Here is an 18,272-nt window from a genome sequence, read left to right as displayed (position 1 = left end):
TAAATTTAATTAATATATTGTTTTTTTAACTGCAACATATAATTCATTGCTATAATGACTAGTATTGATTTATAATATTATAGATTTTTTAATTCAATGACTTCTTGATAATGTTATTCGTATATTTCAATCTCTTTGTAATGATATTGTTTTGCATTAAATGATTTTATGTTTCAAAGATTAAAAATAATTAAAATGTAACATTATACGAACATAAAATAGAAGAAAAATTTAAAAAAAAATTAATTTCAGACTATAAATTATATAACTAAAAATATTAAAAAAAAAAAATTTATTTAAAACAAACTAAACTAAGTAAAAAAGGTGTGAAACAATTAGTACAAATTTAGTAGTAATTAGTACAAAAGGTGTGAAACAATAAGTAGCAATTAGTACATTAGGTGTGAAAAAATGAGTAGCAATTAGTACATTAGGTGTGAAATAATTAGTAGCAATTAGTACGGTAGGTTTGAAAAAATTAGTAGCAAATAGTACATTAGGTGTGAAACAATTAGTAGCAATTAGTACAAAAGGTGTGAAAAAATTAGTAGCAATTAGTACATTAGGTGTGAAACAATTAGTAGCAATTAGTACGGTAGGTTTGAAAAAATTAGTAGCAATTAATACAAAAGGTGTGAAACAATTAGTAGCAATTAATACAAAAGGTGTGAAACAATTAGCAGCAATTAGTACAAAAGGTGTGAAAAAATTAGTAGCAATTAGTACGGTAGGTGTGAAACAATTAGTAGCAATTAATACAAAAGGTGTGAAACAATTAGTAGCAATTAATACATAAGGTGTGAAACAATTAGTAGCAATTAATACATTAGGTGTGAAATAATTAGTAGCAATTAGTACGGTAGGTGTGAAACAATTAGTAGCAATTAATACAAAAGGTGTGAAACAATTAGTAGCAATTAATACAAAAGGTGTGAAACAATTAGCAGCAATTAGTACAAAAGGTGTGAAAAAATTAGTAGCAATTAGTACGGTAGGTGTGAAATAATTAGTAGCAATTAATAGAGAGTACGAAGGACATTTCTTTTTTTTTTTATTTGTAACTAAGTTTGAACTGAGATTGTATAAAAAAAAAATACTAGATTTAATTTTTAATAGCATGTAATTTAAATTTACTTAGTACAAACACATAAGTAGAATAAAGAAAGAAGGCAGCTAGTGCACTTACTAGTGTGAGTTAAAAGGAGTAATTAAACTTAATATTATCAATAATCCTTTTTGAATGTTTTCCGGGCTAGCAAGAATTTTTTAAATATTTGGTATTACATTAGTTTAATCTAAGAGTACTAATTTAATAGATCTATTAGATAGATGTGACAATCAACAAGATGATACAACCACTAATTTGACCATATACTCAATCTTAAAATTAGTAAATCGCAGTGGGACACTCTATATGTATTAAGCACGTACCATATACGAGTTGTAAACAAAATTATTGGAAAACTTCAAACTTCTAATGAAACAAAAATTTATTTAATACAATTACCACATGCCGTTGTCGGGTATATTAACCTTACATTAAAAAATTGCACTAATTGATCAATTATTGATAAAATGATTGCACAAATGTGTGAAAAACACACATTATATAAATGTTTGAAAAATAAGACATTTGAAAAACTTCAAACTCAGTCACTAAAATTTCCGATGTTGGACGATTTACCTCCCATTAAAAAAGTGGAATATCTCATCACAATTTCATCAAACGTCTATTGCGATTGGCATACACTTCATCTGACCGGCAATATGATTTTACGACAGTACACATTAAGACAGTTCGTTTTAGATGAGTATTTTGTCGGGCGAACAACAAGTTCAAGCGCAGCGTAAATGTCCTCACCGAATTGATCAGCCGCCTCTACGAACATCTTCGGAATCTTATCTGTTCCTGTAGTTGTTTATACACTTAAAATATGCATCAGTTGAATCAATAGCATCTAGAGCTTGATGTATTCGACTTTTAAGATTGATATATTTCTTCCATGTCAAAAAGTAGTCTGATCAATTCTCTGCACATATTTTTCCAACAGTTTGTGTTTTGCTTATCTAATGTAAGCTTAAAGAGAAGTTTGATTATTTGCAAAACACAAATAAAATCATAATAGACACGAGATAATGATACAATTAAACTTGAGACTATAATTGAAATGTAACAATTCATTAAATGTTTACTGTATGTATAGGAAGAAAATCTAGAGTTTCTTAGTAACGAATTAGTTAAAATCAATAATTTTATGTTTAGTAGATTATTTTCAAATAGTATTATCATATAGAACTATTTATAAGTGTAAAATATATTGCTTAGTTACCAAACAATTGTATTTTGAATATATAAAGTTTAATTTTACGAGTTAATTTTTATCCAGTAGCATCTAATCATACATTAGATACCGTCTTAAAAAGAATTTCCGAATTTTTACATGCGTGTACTGGTAGTTTTTAACGCTAGGGAAAATTTTGATAAATAATAAAACTAGTATATTAGTGAACGAATTTTTGATGTTTTATGTCAAAATTACACTACTTGTGTGTACAATTATTGTGTATATAATAAATGTTATACTGACATACCGGTCATTTCTTATAGCGCATTATATCGCCTATCTAGTGTCAAATGTATAATATTTTTAAATTATTGTAAATTTCTTAAAAAAATGTTTTCACTACATTTGACTCTGCTTCTTTAGTTGAATAAATTCATTGAACACAGCCCCTTTCAAAAATAATAAAAATATAACAGCCACTTGAAAGTCATTTCTATATCACTACAATACAATTGGTATGACGATTAAGAGTGTTGCACCAGGTAATTCTATTTAATATGTCGTTCGATAGAGTAGTCCTAACAATAATAATTACTCGCGACCACCGGAGGATATATATATATTATTCGAGGGGGGTATTTTTGAGTGCACTCTAACTAGAATTATACATACATAGTATGTGCACGGGGCAACCAAGTTTTTCTAAAAAAAATTACACATTACTCTTCAAACAATAGACTTTCCTTGTTCTTTCTTGTACATTAAGTCTTAATATAAACGGTCGGCGTGTACTTGAAAACTTCGTTTGAAAAAAAAACCGTTAAAAGTCACATTTTGATTTTTTTTCTGAAAATATAAATCGGGCCAATGAAATTATTCAATCCGTCTATTTGTCAAGCAAAGACAGGTATTTTTTAATATCCGCGTACGTTGTAAATAAATCAGCAAGCGAAATAAATTCTGACGTGTAAAAGTTCCGAATCGTTGAGTGAATAGTAATTCACAAGTTTCGTGTCATAAAAATGGTATAATTATTTTTAACAGCCCACAAATCTGTATTCGATACAATTACTCGGCTAGACTTCAAGTGTAATGTTAATACAAACAACAACAGCTTAAACGAGGTGGCGATATATTCGGCCCTACTCCTAGTCAAATGGTGTTGTCTTTCGCCATGACAAGTGCCACTCGCCAGTACTCGTTTTACGTGTAATTGATTACGCTACTTCGAGACGATGATGCTTCTAGTTCACGAGAGGCGCCCTCCGCCCGTCCATTACCTACTTTGGCCATCGGTGGAGTACCGTATCAAAACCGATTCCATTTATACATTGGATTGTTGCTACTGCATGAATATAAACATAATGTGCACCGCCGGAAATATCGCTATTTTCATTGTAGCCCCGCGGTGGTAACTGTTTTTATCCTCGTCACCCCCTCCAATTTTTGATTATTGTGTACATTATACGGTTTTCCCTTATACGCAGCACACGATTTTTTTCGCAACCTTTCGCGTCGTCTACACGGGTACTAGACTATTGGTCGTCGGGGCCACGCCCCTCCGAGGATCCGTCCCACAGTCTGGGCGGGTTGCGGTACCGGAGTGCTCCGCCACTCGAGTGCGGCCCTCGAGTCCTCTCGTCGACGTCGAGTAGTCCAGTTTCGAGTGACACTAGTTTCGGGTAGTGCTCTACACACGAGAGCCCCCAGAGTTTATTTATTTTGCGATATTATTGTTTTTACTTTTTTCCGCGTAAACACATGTAATGTACGCGTAACATCCAAAAAACAATGTTGACGGCGTGAGTGCTGATTTCGAACTTTATCCGGCCAGTGTCCATAGCGATCGACGTTGTATTCCGGGCTGCCGTTTGTTTGTCAATTCGCGAAAGTGGCTCTCTCGGTGACTGCCGCTTCGTCGGCGGCATCAGCCGTGTACTCGGAGAGCTCTGGCGACCTACTGCCAGAGCTTAATAGTGCGGACCTAGCTATGTCCTTGAGCCCTAAACCGCATCATCATCATCACCACAATCATCACGCAGCGCACACAACACCGTTCTCCGTTACCGATATTCTCAGCCCCATCGAGGAATACCGCAAACTTGAGCTGTGCGGATCACCGTCTCCTTATCATCGGTCCAGTACAGCCGGCAGTACCGGAGGAAGTGCTTCTGGTAGCCCCGGGGCTATGTCCGGTAATAACGGAAACGTGCCAAACGCGGCTCCAGCTGCCGCAAGTTGGCACGTTCATCCACAATTTCCAGCACCACCACCACCACCTCCGCAATATTGTCAACCGGATATGGTTTCTGGCTATGGTAATTCGACCACTTGGTATGGTGCCCCGACAAACGACCCGAGATTTGCAAGTAAGTCGATGCCAATCATCAATTACATTTATATCATATTTTCTTTAGAAAAATGTAGTTTCCTAATAATAGATACTCAAAAAACTAGAAAAATTGAAAAACAGATTAAATCATCAGTTTTATTGACTTAACGTACGATTATGTATTGTTAATGATATATGTTATATGTCTATTTGATAATTAATGAATATGCGAAGCATTACATTTAAACATATTTATTTTGAAAAGATATAGTTTAATAAATTATCAAGCTAAACATTAAAAATAATAAATGCCTATAAAAAAATCTATATATTAATATGTGTAAAAAAACTTACTATTTCGGTGTTTAATAGGTACATTCGTTCGAATAAAGGTCAACTTAATTTTTCAAAAATTATTTTATTTATATTTTATATTCACAAGTGAATTCTCAAAAGTTTATAAAATAAAATCAATATAAAAAAAATTGTTAGTAATGTTAGTAATTAGAAATATCAAAATCATTACTAGTACAAGCTATATATTATTACTATTAACAAATATGTATATTTATTTGATATAATATTAATATTACGCATAACTATTAATCATAGAATATACTTATTATTAGGAATAGTATAAGGTAGCGATAAAAATCATTTTATAACTAAGTATTCAAAATAATTTATCACTAACTTCTAATCAAAAACATGTATGACTACTAAATAAAATAATCAAGACGGATAAATTTATAATATTATTCTTTTCAATATCATTTCATATAAAGATAACTTTATGAAGTTTTATAATTTAGTTAAATCATTTCTAACTGGTGCGAAATAAAGGGAAGCACAGGAGAAATGACCTCCCAAAATTAGAACTATTTTCTAAAAAGTCCTCTTTTTAAACAATAGTTTCCTAACAGATATAGTGAAAATTTTTTAATGAATAATTTCTCTTCAAAGTGAAATTCTCTTTTCTTCCAGAAAATGTCTTCTGTGCCTGACTTCTATTGATGCTAGATTTCTTTGTAAAATATTTATTATTTTTCATATGGCTTAAATGGCTAAAGTTTTCATAAATAATTTTTTATATTTATTAGTGCAATTCAAACAATTTTTTGGAGAGGATTTTTTTTATATGTATATTTTGTAATAATGTAATTTTTCCTCCCAATTGGCGCCTATGCTAATGTTTCTTATTCGTGGACGGTTTATTGAAGAACTTTTCATAAGTACACATACATAAGCCTCGATAAAGCTAATAATGTGTATGTTTTTAGTCACAATCTTGTTCAAACGACCGTAAAATACGCCATGGGGTCGTAATTCGGGGTGTCATATTGGATTAGAGATCCGGTAGTTTGTACGAGCGGAACCCCTTTTTCTGTAAAACATTTGCCCCGAGGAGGTGGATAATATACGCCGTCTAACCGGTTATTACAACAGTCGTTATAATGCCATTAGCCCTTTTTTATCGCCCAAATGCGATTAAATGGTGTAAACACGCCATTTTGGTTTATATACAGCTTTAATAACTGGAAGTTTGAAAACTTTTTTGTGCGTGCACAATAATTTCTATAAATATACCGATATTTAATTATGATTTATTATTGAAAGTAATAATTCGCGACTATGTGGTTAAATAAAATTTGTTAGAACTTTGACTAATTTCTTTTATCACTAATGAATCAATATTTAAATTCAATAGTACTTTTATTTTACTTAAAAAATTAAATGCGTGTATTATGTTTATTATTCTAAAATTGCACAACAATTAAATTATAAAATAACAATGAATCAATGCTTGTTAAGTTGTACATGTACTATATTTAACTTTTAAATTAAAAACTTAAAGATCAAAAATATATTAAAAATGGATTAATAATAAAATTGTTATTCGTTTGTGTTTCCGAGAATCGAATTTTTTATTGGTTTGATAGCGAAATAAAGTAAATTTAATTTCAGGGGTATTTGAAAATCAAATACCCCTGAAATTAGCTACTATATTCTTAACAAAAAATAATGTCTGAATTTTTACATGCATGTACTGGTTGGGTTTTTAACTCTAACAGTGTAAAGGGAAATTCTAATAAATAGCGATAAAACTATTTATTAGTGTATGTACTTTCCATATGTTCTGTCAAAATTACACTACTCGTGTGTAAAATGAATGAAAAAATAAACATAATTAGCGAGTAATAGTATAATGTAAGTATATTTTTGATAAATGTGTGTTGTCCAGCTATTAAGGAAACAATGCAATCAATTAGGAGGTGGCAGTCAATTTGATTCACTAGGCTATAAATTTCAATTTTAAGATATTTTAGTATTTATATTATTATTATACATTTTAAGCTGTGTTTTTTATTCTTGTTTAAAACATTTTATGCGTTTACACGAGTGTAGCATAAGTTTTATTATCGCATCATTGAGCTGTGCCACTGCTACAGATATTCAATCTCAAAGTCGTATAATTATTTCTGAACCGTAAGGGTTAATATAATTGAGTGGGTTTTAATAAAATTATAACAACCAGCTAAAGCCTATTACGTATATAGTGTTTAAGAAAAATCTTTATGTAAATCATTCAATATGGACGGCATAGTCAGCTGTTGGTTGGCCAAAATAGGCACACAGTGAGATATTTAAAGCAAGTTAAACGCACTCGAATTAATAACCATTATTCATATTGATCGTGGTGTTGTTCTTGCCATGATGACAATGATTCTGCGAAACATAATAGATACAAGACAATATAAATATGCTTGTTTAAATAATAGAATCGTGCATAGTGCACCGTGCGTTGTGTACTTTGTAACGTATAGACGTGTGAGAGTCTGTTTAACAAGGCTAAATCGAAGAACGGTTGAAATAATACTGCGATGACCTCCATATCAAATGAGTAAAATGAACTTGATTGAATATATAGTCATAACAACATAATAAAATAATGTGTTCGGGCGTACCTATACGTGTGTGTGCTTTACGTTACCAAGCACTTTTTTTTTTTTTTAAACATGCACCAATGTCCATTCCATTGTATGCCCAAACCCATGCCCAAGTATAGTGTTCCAGACAATTGTACATCTCGATTATTCGGTCCGGCGTTAGAATAATATTTGTCACCCCGTACTGATGTTTGCTCAAGAAATATTTCCAAGGCCTCGTGGCTTTAGCTACCGATGTTTGCCAAACACAAATAAGACGGGAACGAGTAGAGGTGAGGGACATAGTACTCATTATAATTTTTACGTTTTCGTCGTGGCTTTGAAAATTTAAAAAAAAACATTGACGTGGTTTTGGACAAACAGGTAAAAATCTCGATTCCCGACGTGTATCTGACAATGCGTTTGTTATTGGTTTAGTTCAATCGCATTCATACGTGTAGACAAATGAACCCTTCTCTCGGCCCGTCTCTCTCGCACTCTGTCCGCTTAGCAATCAAGCTATCAAAATATTATCTTTTCTACCGGTTTTTTTCTCCGCTCTCGTCACTCTCTCGTAGCGAGGGACACCCACGATGTTCGGTGATGCAGTAGAATGTCAAGATCACAGGTAGCCTATGCGTAAAAAAAAAAAAAAAATGCCTTTCAACTGCTGGCTTCGTACAACAGTAATAATAGCGTTTCCTGATTTGCTATCCAGATGCGTATAATACTGTGCCCATTCATCCCAAATCCGGTGGCAAACGCCCACTCTTTAGGTGTCGAACGAGTCAATCCCGAGCAAAATGCAACGTCCATCGCGGATATCCTTTCGCATTGTGCTGCATACAGACAGATAGCAGATTCTACGTGGCTTTTGACAGTAAATGATTTTTCGTTGACACGTTTACGTGTCGCAGTTGCCGTGTCCCTTGTGTTGTGCATGTTCGAACATTGTGTACGCTGTTGTGGAGCTGCGTGGGGAAGGAAATACGGAATTATTGATGTGGGCAATGTACGGAGGGGCGGCCATTAAAATGAATTGTGTTCGTCAAGGTCTGTCGAACTCGTCTGTACTTATTTTTTCCGAATAAAAATAGTGAACATTATAAGCACAAAACCCAAGTGAGACGGTTTCGTTTCCTTTAATTTTTTTCTTGCTCGAAATAAATATACAAACCCGTTGTCAAGAACTGATGGGAAATGAAAACGGTTTCACGTAATACACAGCGTAATAGTAGACTTTTTTTAAACAAATATTCTATTAAATTCCAGTTGTTTTTTTTTTGAGGGGGGATTTACCGAAATAGTTATCGAAAGCAGCAACTAAAATGTCCACGATTCTAACCTGAGAGTCAAATTTCATTATAAAATGTTATCACTTGTGTTTCGTATCCATTACGTAGACAAAATATGTTAAATACTTATATTGTTTAGTTTGTTATTTAAAAATCGAATCCAAAAAAATTTATCAAATCTGAGTGAAGCTGCCTTTCTATTTATACTTTAGTCGCATTTTGAAATAGCTTCCAAAGCCATTCGTTCAATTGCCTCTCCAAGACGACATAGCCTGAATGTACAACATTACCTCCAGATAATGTCTGTTACGCATCAAAGTTGTTTACGTATTTTTGTTTTCATTCCTGAAGTGATTTCCATCGGTAATGAGCTGTTTAACGCTCATTCGTTAAATACTTAATTTGTTGTGCACGCGTTCGGTACATCTCGTAGCGGACACTCATCCCAAGAACTATCGAACGCACACACTGAACTTATCCGATATTATTGTTATTAATATCGAGTACCATTATTATTATACGGATTCGCGTGAAACGCACTGGTTTTTATTTTCAGCACGTGTCATTTAATACGCTGTACAGTGTTTGTCGATTGCCAACCCTATTGGTGAAAACCTGTCAAAAATCGTATCCGCGTGATACACGTAAAAAGCTCGCCCATATTGTACACTCCATTTGTAGTTGACAAGGCGGCGAACACGTATAATGTTTGCTTTGTGACCGGCATGAACAATAATGTTGGAGAGGGGTGTGTGTGTGTGTGTGTGTGTGTGTACACTTATTATTCTGCTGTTACGACGTCCTGTCATCAAAATTATAATTGGAATCTACTGTACTCGATAAACACTCGGTGCCGTACGCTTAGTACGTACAATTCGTATATTTTATCATTACCACCGACCAATGTAACGGTGCGGCTTATTGCTTATGCCGTTTGTACCAAGCCAACACGGACGTTGTCGGGGCAAATCGTTAGACTTCTGAAAAAGTATTTACATACTCGCAGTTGCACGTAACGACCGGTCGTTTTATTAAATTCCAAGCGACACCGTTAAAAAAATCCCCAACGTCTCGTATTTATTTAATATTTTCTCGAATTTAAACGGTTTATCGGCACATAGTAAATGCAGTGATATCTCACGGTTTTCGATCGGACTCGGAAAACATATTGATTTTTTTTAGATTACGTTCAGAGCTACGCGTGTTGATAAGAGTAGAAAAGATTGCTGTCGACATGTTCGTAAAAACCCAAACCGAATTCAAATTACGGTATCGCGAACAGACTAAAAGGGTGAAATGTAATATGAAATATTCATGAGTCAATAAATGGGCGTACTACGAGGTATAATTCTAAAGAGAATGCCGCCGAGGGATATTCGAGACCCTCGTGCACAGCTTTAGGCACAATGAATTTCAAATGAACCGAATATTCCTTAGAAAACATCTTGACTTTGTGTACAATTACATAACGCTGACGAAACCGAGATTAATAATTACGCGTATGTGTTTTTTTGCAGTTTCTCGATTGATGGGATCATCGAACACCTCAATGAATGGAATGACAAACATGGGATGCGACTCGAAACCTCCTCTTCAGTTCCCACTCACTCAGAGACGCAAAAGAAGAGTGCTTTTTACACAGGCTCAAGTACGTGCGATAATAAAAAGAAATCTTACCGGCTGTAATTATACACTCGCTAAATATTGATCGTATTCATCATAAACACTGGGCATACACGTGTATAATTCGCGCTGTATCCAATGCGACAGACGCCGTTGCCGCGTACAATGTCGAAATCAGACAAACGCATCATTCGCTTTGTAATAGTTACACTGCTAGTAGTGTAGAATTCCCCGAGAAAACGCTGAATATGTTTGTTTTAAGCTCGAGGAAACCTAAAACCGTATTTGCTATTCAAGTTCATAGGTGTTTGCGGCGCACTTTAGCTGTCTCAAAATTCACATTTCTCGAACAAACACAATCAGGCGTCACGTCAAATCCGTTAAGACGAGGTTTTGACACGAACACGTAACCATCCCCCATTTGTCCCCACCTCCCTTATCGTTTAACGTATCATTCTCACCCTGCAGTCTATGCGTCCCGTGTATTACATTTCGAGCGATACCGTTTTCACAGGACGTTTTATTTTCTTGTTTATTCAATTCAATTGATGAAATTATGGTTTTTTTTTCTTCCTATTGCTTCACACAGAAAGTCATATGCATTTGTTTTCAATAATAACATAATACGAGTTATCATTAACGGACATTTTATACAAATTTGTCAATAGGCTACCCTCTTAAAAAAAAAAAAAAAAAAAAACGTTTTTAACTATGGAAACCAAATTAATGTTATGTGTTTATATATTTGCTAGGTTTACGAGTTAGAAAGGAGGTTCAAACAGCAAAAATATTTATCGGCACCTGAACGCGAACATTTAGCTAGTCTTATCCATTTGACTCCAACACAGGTATGTATTTTTATTTACACTGGCTGTAAGAAATAAGCCAGTACGTGCATGTGAAAATTCGGACGTTTCTTAAGTGTGTAATTGGCAATTAACAATAAAATAATAATTTTTTTTTTTTTTTAATGGACAGACTGACTAGTTATTTTTTGCCATAGAAGTAGAATTTATTTCATTTAACCACGTAGTATTGTTTATTTTGTAACTTAATTAACAGCGAATTTTTCGTTTATTCAAAGCAAACTCCGTTGTAGATGATAAATTATACTTTAGGTATTGTTAACATGGCCAACTCTGAACTCATCGAAATGTCCAACTGTTTTTACATACGGCACAACATATGCGCATATCAATATCCTTTTAATATTGTCATTTTGTCGCTATCGGTATGACTATGGACAAGATTATAGCGGATAAATAAACGTGCGCTTATTCAACCCGTTAATCCGTCTTAAGCGTTCGTTGTGGTTAATGAGGGATAAACATTTTCCGGGGTTACGCGTGCGTTCTTCAACTGCACCGTATTGTGCGTACACGTCCGTCCCTCGCTCCACAATCCGCCAACAATAAACCGCTCCTTGCGTCTGCAGCTTTCCGCGTCTCCTCTCCATAAAATCGCCCCTCCGGCGCACAAAAATAGTCCCGCAGCCCATTGCGGGAGTTCATATTATATTTATTATAATCGTATCCTGTCGCCAGTGTATTTAGTTTGCGGAACGGTGGAAAACGCTCGTCCGGGAACCGTGTTGTCGGTGGTGTCGGACACAAAAGCGTTCATTGTGAGCCCTCCGAAAAATGTCTGAAGTGAGTACCACTCGAGATGATCGGTACCCGGTGCGCGCCGGTAGAACAATGGCCGACAGATTGTGCCTGGGTACCCGGGGCGCCAGATGTTGCGGCAACAGTCCCCGCGCGCCTATAGCGTAATCGTACGACTACTGTTTTTTTGTGATCGGGGACCCGCACGGCACCCGATTACGCGGTCCCGTCGCCCCCAAAATGCCGGTTGAGTGTTCACCGCGGGTGAACATAATAATAATACATAAACTATGTACATTATTATATATCTAGTGTTTGCATTCAGCGACCATTCAAATGCAACGGATTTACAACGCGCGATTAGAATATGTATTGTGTACGTTAAATTTGCCAAAGATATTTATTCGCATAAAAGTGAGCGCCCTAAACTCTCAACGCCAACACATTGTAAAATCTCGTATGCGGAATTCTACAGAAAAAAAATAAAACACCATCGAATCGCGCATGATAAATAAGTACGCTGTAGGACAGCTCGGTATGCCAGTTACAATTTTTTTGAACAGTCGATTAGTACTAAATAAAATTTAATGAAAAATATCACATTTCAATGTGACGTTACTCGAGTCTTCTCATAATATATATAATTATCTTCGATAATTATCGACCACTAGAGAAACATTAGATAATTATAATTAATTACTGATTTCTAAGTGCGCTCTCGAGTAAAAAGCGCCATAATAGTGTCATTAATTCATAACTATGTTCGCTGCTTCTGTTGAGCACTTGCCGCGATACTACTGTACGCAAAAAAAAAAAAAAAAAACGGAATGAGGTGTTTAAATGTCGTTTAATATGTAAATTACAAATGGTATAAATCAGCACCGTTTGCATTGTGTATCGTTTATATGGAACAAGTTTCTGTGCAGGAGCTAAGTACTTATGAAAAGTGAAGTGAATTTACGTAGGAATTATTCGCAGATACTCATGGCGGCCTCAAGTGCGCGCAGTGGAATCGTATCCTGTTCCTTCGGTCAAAAGAGTTTGTCTTTAAACCGTTATCCAAAAGCCGCGTAGAGTGCACTCGGTTCGCGAGCACTTTTAAAAACACCTCTTCAACTTTATTTCCACTTCGTTCCCATTCACTGTCAATATTAATGTTGGTCATCTTTTTACTTTCAACAACCACAAATACTCATTGGTATTCATTTCTTTTTCTTTTCCGTCACTTTGTTTATATCAACACAGCGAATAAGTCGTTTAGCTAATTTTAAACTGAATTACTTTCCACATAATTTTATTTATCTTCGCTTTTCCCAGCAGTTCTGTCATTTTAACAGAAAACACGGTCATAAAATTAATAATATACTTATTATTACATTTAATAGTTTAAGTACAAAATGAATTTTCAAATGATCTGTTTTCGATTTAGGTAAAAATATGGTTTCAAAATCATCGATACAAATGCAAACGTCAAGCCAAAGAAAAAGCAATGGCCGAACAAAATGCCCAAAATCAGGTAATTTATTATTATTTTATAGGACGTTGTACATCGTATTTTGATTAGCACCGAAAAATATGTTATCGTACAAGTTTCGATTAATGGCCTGAGAAATGAAACTGTTTTCAATTGTAAGTTGTTTATTTTTTGTAGGCTCAAAGTTCTCCGCGTCGAGTAGCCGTACCGGTGTTGGTCAAAGACGGTAAACCCTGTTCGGGCACTTCCGACGGTTCTGGTCAACAATCGGCACAGGGCGGGGGCAACAACTGTAACGGTCACAGTCCGGTTATGCATCATAGCGGACACGTTGCCGTCGGCGTGCACCCACATCACCACGGCCATCACCACCATCACGGTTCACCGAACATGGGACATCATCAGCAACAACACCAGGCACAGCATCAGCTATTGGGCAACACTGCCATGCCATACCCGAGACAGAATGTCGGGCAACATCACCATCAACAACAGAATATGTCTTATTTATCGTTGCAAGGCCGTGCGTGGTGAACCGCAGCCACTACTCCCGTGTTAACTACCATATAAGCCGCGGTTTGTTTACAAAGACAATTATTGGCAAACCACTCGGGCGCACACGCAGCTGACACAACCGCTGTCCAAAAGACGTTGGACGTAGAAAAATGATTTGTCCACCAATACCGTGTCCTTCCAACAACAAACCTCTCTTAGTTGTGTTTATCTTCTAGTTTTATAACTTGTACATAAAAAATTACAACTACCTCTAGCACGTTTACTTAATACTATGTGGTTGTGAGGATTTCATTTGTAATTCGAACATGACCTTCAAACACTCACTAAAGCCAATCTTCGCATACGACCAATGCACATTGCTTACGCGGTTCCCAACGAATATTTTATTTGTACATTGAAATAAATCAGAGTAATTTATTTTTAATTCAAACGGTATTTAATGTGCCTGTGATAGTTTTATTTTAGCTATTGAAAATAAATTATTATTATTAAATTTAATAAAAATTATAAATCTATGTATATATACTTTAACTGACGCGTGTCGATAGGAAAAAAAAAACAATACTAATAGAATTTTTTACCGACATTTTGGACTAGAGTTACACACGCCGATATGTTTTATTGAAATTATTCACATTCGATATGGTGTAGCCAACAATATTATTTTTATGACCAAAGTTGATACATTTTACTAATTTCGTACATTTTGCTTGCATGTAATCAGTGTCCGCTACACACGACTACTCGATTGTATATAATTAAAGTCCTAAACGGATTATGAGTGATAAGCACAATGTGAAACATCGTTGGTCGGGAAACACAAAAGAAAATTTGTACAAAAGTAGGTATTCGCAAAAGTGTTAAATTGTATTTAATTGATTGTGGACTTAATAAAAGTTCTCTCAAATGTTATATATTTATTGATGTATATAATGTATTTTGAACGTAGGTGAGAATTAGCTTATAAATATACTGTAATATCATTTGTTAATTAAATAAAAGTAACTTATAATTTGTCGATGGACATTTAGTGTGGTCAAAATGCATTTGTCAATGTATACCGTAGGCATACGATGTATCAAGTCGTGATGATATTTTATTTGAAACGTGTACCTTAGAATTTTTGTACGTTTTATCACCGTCTGAATGTGTTCACCAAGAAACACATAAAATATCACACCCCCTCGATGTAACTATTTTGTGATTTTTTTTTTATTATTTATTTATATTGTAAATAAAAATAAAATGTATAGATTATGAAAAAATAAATGAATAAATAGTAAAATTTATAATTTTGAATATTTATTTAGAATCTTAACACCTACGTGCAACTTACATGGTATTCATCATCTAGGAGACAACGGTTTTTTATTTTGTCATGAGGACAGTGAGTGTATAATAAGCATGTAGCATATATTGCCTTTAACGACCAGTTAAAAGAGGTGGACCCGTAGATAGGAGAGCCGCGCCTCCGACGCCATGACAGAATGTTGTGAGTGTATGTGTGTGTGTTTTATACATATAAAATGTACGTGTGTGTGTGTGTGTGTTTGTATAGTATAAACCCATTGCCGGAACCCGCGCGATCGTTTTAACACGCTCCTACAGAGGGGTGAAAAAAGAGGGGTGCGTAATAAGGCGCAAACTGTGTTCAATACAAAAAACTCGATCGACCCTAACAAATGCCAAAAAAAATAATATTAGAAGCTTTGATACCAATCCAATTATTACTGGTTTTAGTAAGGTAATATATTTTTATAATTCAAATTGAAATGATAAAAAAATGTTTGTTTTACAATTTGAGCGTGTGGCAGTGAGCGTTAAAGAATTAAAAAAATCGCATTGATTTTATTTACTTTTTGGTCGAGTAGCATATCAACTTTAATAAACATGCAACTTTAACCCTTTTCATAAATAAAAACTCATGGTAAAAAATAGCTTTCCATGTTTTTGTAATATAAAACTAAATATGTTATATTCAATTTTTAATTTATTTCAGTAAATAAATTAAAATTAAATTTTTATCGGGGTATCTATAGTATATTTAATTGAATATACATTAAAAATTTTAGTATTTCTAAAAACTAAGATGTTTAATTATTTAAAATTATGTTACTCGTAACATTCGTAATTAATTATGGCAAAAGTTAAAAATATGTGAGGTAAAGGCATTTTAGTTATAATTTTTTTCTAATAATATAGCAAATGACAAATATTCAAAATGATTAATTTTGCAGAAGAAGAAAAACACTTTTTAAAATGTAATTAGAATGAAGACCCGAGAATTTCTTTAAATGAATTTCATGAAAATCTGATTTACGAAATTAATGTTGTGATATTACCGTAAAATACGTTTTTAAATTAATTCAACCTAAAAAACCAAAACAAAAAATATGAAGTTATTTAGGCACGTCAATTTGCTTAACGAGCAAATTGTTTAAACTAAAGTAAGTAAAGACAAATAATGATGGTTTTGAATAGGGTTGGAGTAAAGTCAATGACAGGTGGACAACTAACCAGAGATTAAAGAAAGTCATACGACTGATTGGTCATTGTGTTTGGACTCTGTAATTACAATTTACGGAAATCATAATGCCAAATCATTACCAGCCCTGATATTGGTTCATAATTACGAATTGTCGAGTTCAAGTAGAAATGTGTTAAATTTAATTATGTTTTATCTATTCTATATTGAAACGTATTTAGGAATGCTGTACACTTGGTAAAAGACCCTCTCGTCTAATAAAAATTTACTAGGTAATATATAAAAAAAATAAAGACGCCTTATGGGGGGAAGATAAATACAGTTTTCACTACAATTAGTAACCAAAAATATTCAAGATATATTTATATATATATATATATAAATAAATATACTCATAGAGATATTTAATTTTTTAATTTTAGCTTGGAATCGAAGCTGAGAAAGTATTAATTTTACTATGATTTATTTTTTTTTATGTCTGATTTTAACTGTCATATTAGAAACAGCACATGTCCCTTATGCCCTTCCCTAAATACGTCATTGACTTTGTTCTATTGCAAAAAGATATGAAGTATGGCGTTAAGTTAAAAATTACAGTAAAGCTATTTAACTAGATCATTAAACTTTGAACACTGTAATGAGAAGATATACATATGCATGTCTTTGTGCTAACCGAAGGTTTATCTTTAGTTATTGATACTAGGATTTTAATTTTATATTTTTTTTTTGTAAAAAAATAAAATACTAACTTTAATAGCAATCGTGAACCATTGTCACTTATCCGAAATATGTTTAAAAGAACATATTTAGGGCAACATACATTGTTTATGAAATAGAAAATGACGTAGTTTAGAAAATGTCTGAACGATAACAAATTTTGGACCAGTATAACAGAAGTTATTAACATTTTTATACCTATATGAGAGGAGGAGTAGAAATATCTAGTGATAAAAATAGCAACACCCACACACTCTTTACCACCAGTCAGACTTTATATTGTTATTGACTTCTGAAATATTGGTTCAAAAGTTGTTATCGACCAGTCATTTCCATAATTATATAATTTTTTATTTTATAGATTAGTAAAATATAAGAAATGAACATAAAAAATATTTTACGAGAAATCAAGTGACTAGTGTTAAAATAATCAATCTGTGTTTACAGAGTATATAGTAATAAATATCTATATTATTATATTTGTATATAGTGTTTTTAGTGTAAGATATTGTGTAAGACGTAATCAAACGCGGTACGCCAAATTTACAAAAAAAAAAAAAAACACCAATGAGCAAACAATATATAACATGATGAATAGTAACTAAATAAAGCTGTCAATTTGAAAACACGAAGACATAATTACTAACAAAAATCATACTCAAATGAGGTTTTACTGTAAAATTAAAATCGCATCTGTAATTACAGTCTCCGTATGATTTTTACGATCATGACAAAATAAAATAACTATCAATTAGAAAAACTATGAAGTCCAAATCAATGTCCCGGTAAATCAAATAAGTTAACGTAATCATATGAGAAAAAAGATTTCGGTTTGGAAAGATTATTAAGTCGTGCGATTAGACATCTGAGTAAATTTGACTTTAGACATTCCCCTACAATAATAGCAGCGATGGTGGTAGTGGTGTTCGGTGGCCCGTACATAAAAAAAAAGCAACGCGGCGGTGGTCCCGAGTACGGGGGTGCACTTACTCGGCCGCCCCATTGTTTCGTCGT

At 33.7% G+C, this 18,272-nt stretch overlaps 1 protein-coding gene and 1 long non-coding RNA gene across 2 annotated transcripts in view; one reads left to right on the top strand and one right to left on the bottom strand.

The window, feature by feature from the left end:
- The window catches only part of LOC126907505 (uncharacterized), a 131,111-nt gene that overhangs the window by 104,335 nt on the left and 8,504 nt on the right, over nt 1–18,272 (bottom strand). The gene's annotated exons all lie outside the window — the stretch shown is intronic.
- On the top strand, nt 3,157–15,326 carry LOC126907498 (homeobox protein Nkx-2.1-like). The gene is made up of 5 exons (XM_050688834.1): nt 3,157–4,654; nt 10,357–10,487; nt 11,215–11,310; nt 13,496–13,582; nt 13,718–15,326. The coding sequence occupies exons 1-5, from the start codon at nt 4,276–4,278 to the stop codon at nt 14,072–14,074; spliced, it is 1,050 nt and encodes a 349-aa protein (XP_050544791.1). The 5' UTR covers nt 3,157–4,275; the 3' UTR covers nt 14,075–15,326.

This window comes from Daktulosphaira vitifoliae, unplaced genomic scaffold, assembly GCF_025091365.1.
Source record: "Daktulosphaira vitifoliae isolate Bord-2020 unplaced genomic scaffold, ASM2509136v1 Scaffold_5, whole genome shotgun sequence".
NCBI classification, from domain to species: Eukaryota; Metazoa; Arthropoda; class Insecta; order Hemiptera; family Phylloxeridae; genus Daktulosphaira; species Daktulosphaira vitifoliae.
The sequence above is the reverse complement of the archived record's forward strand: the minus strand, read 5'-3'. Positions and strand labels throughout refer to the sequence as shown.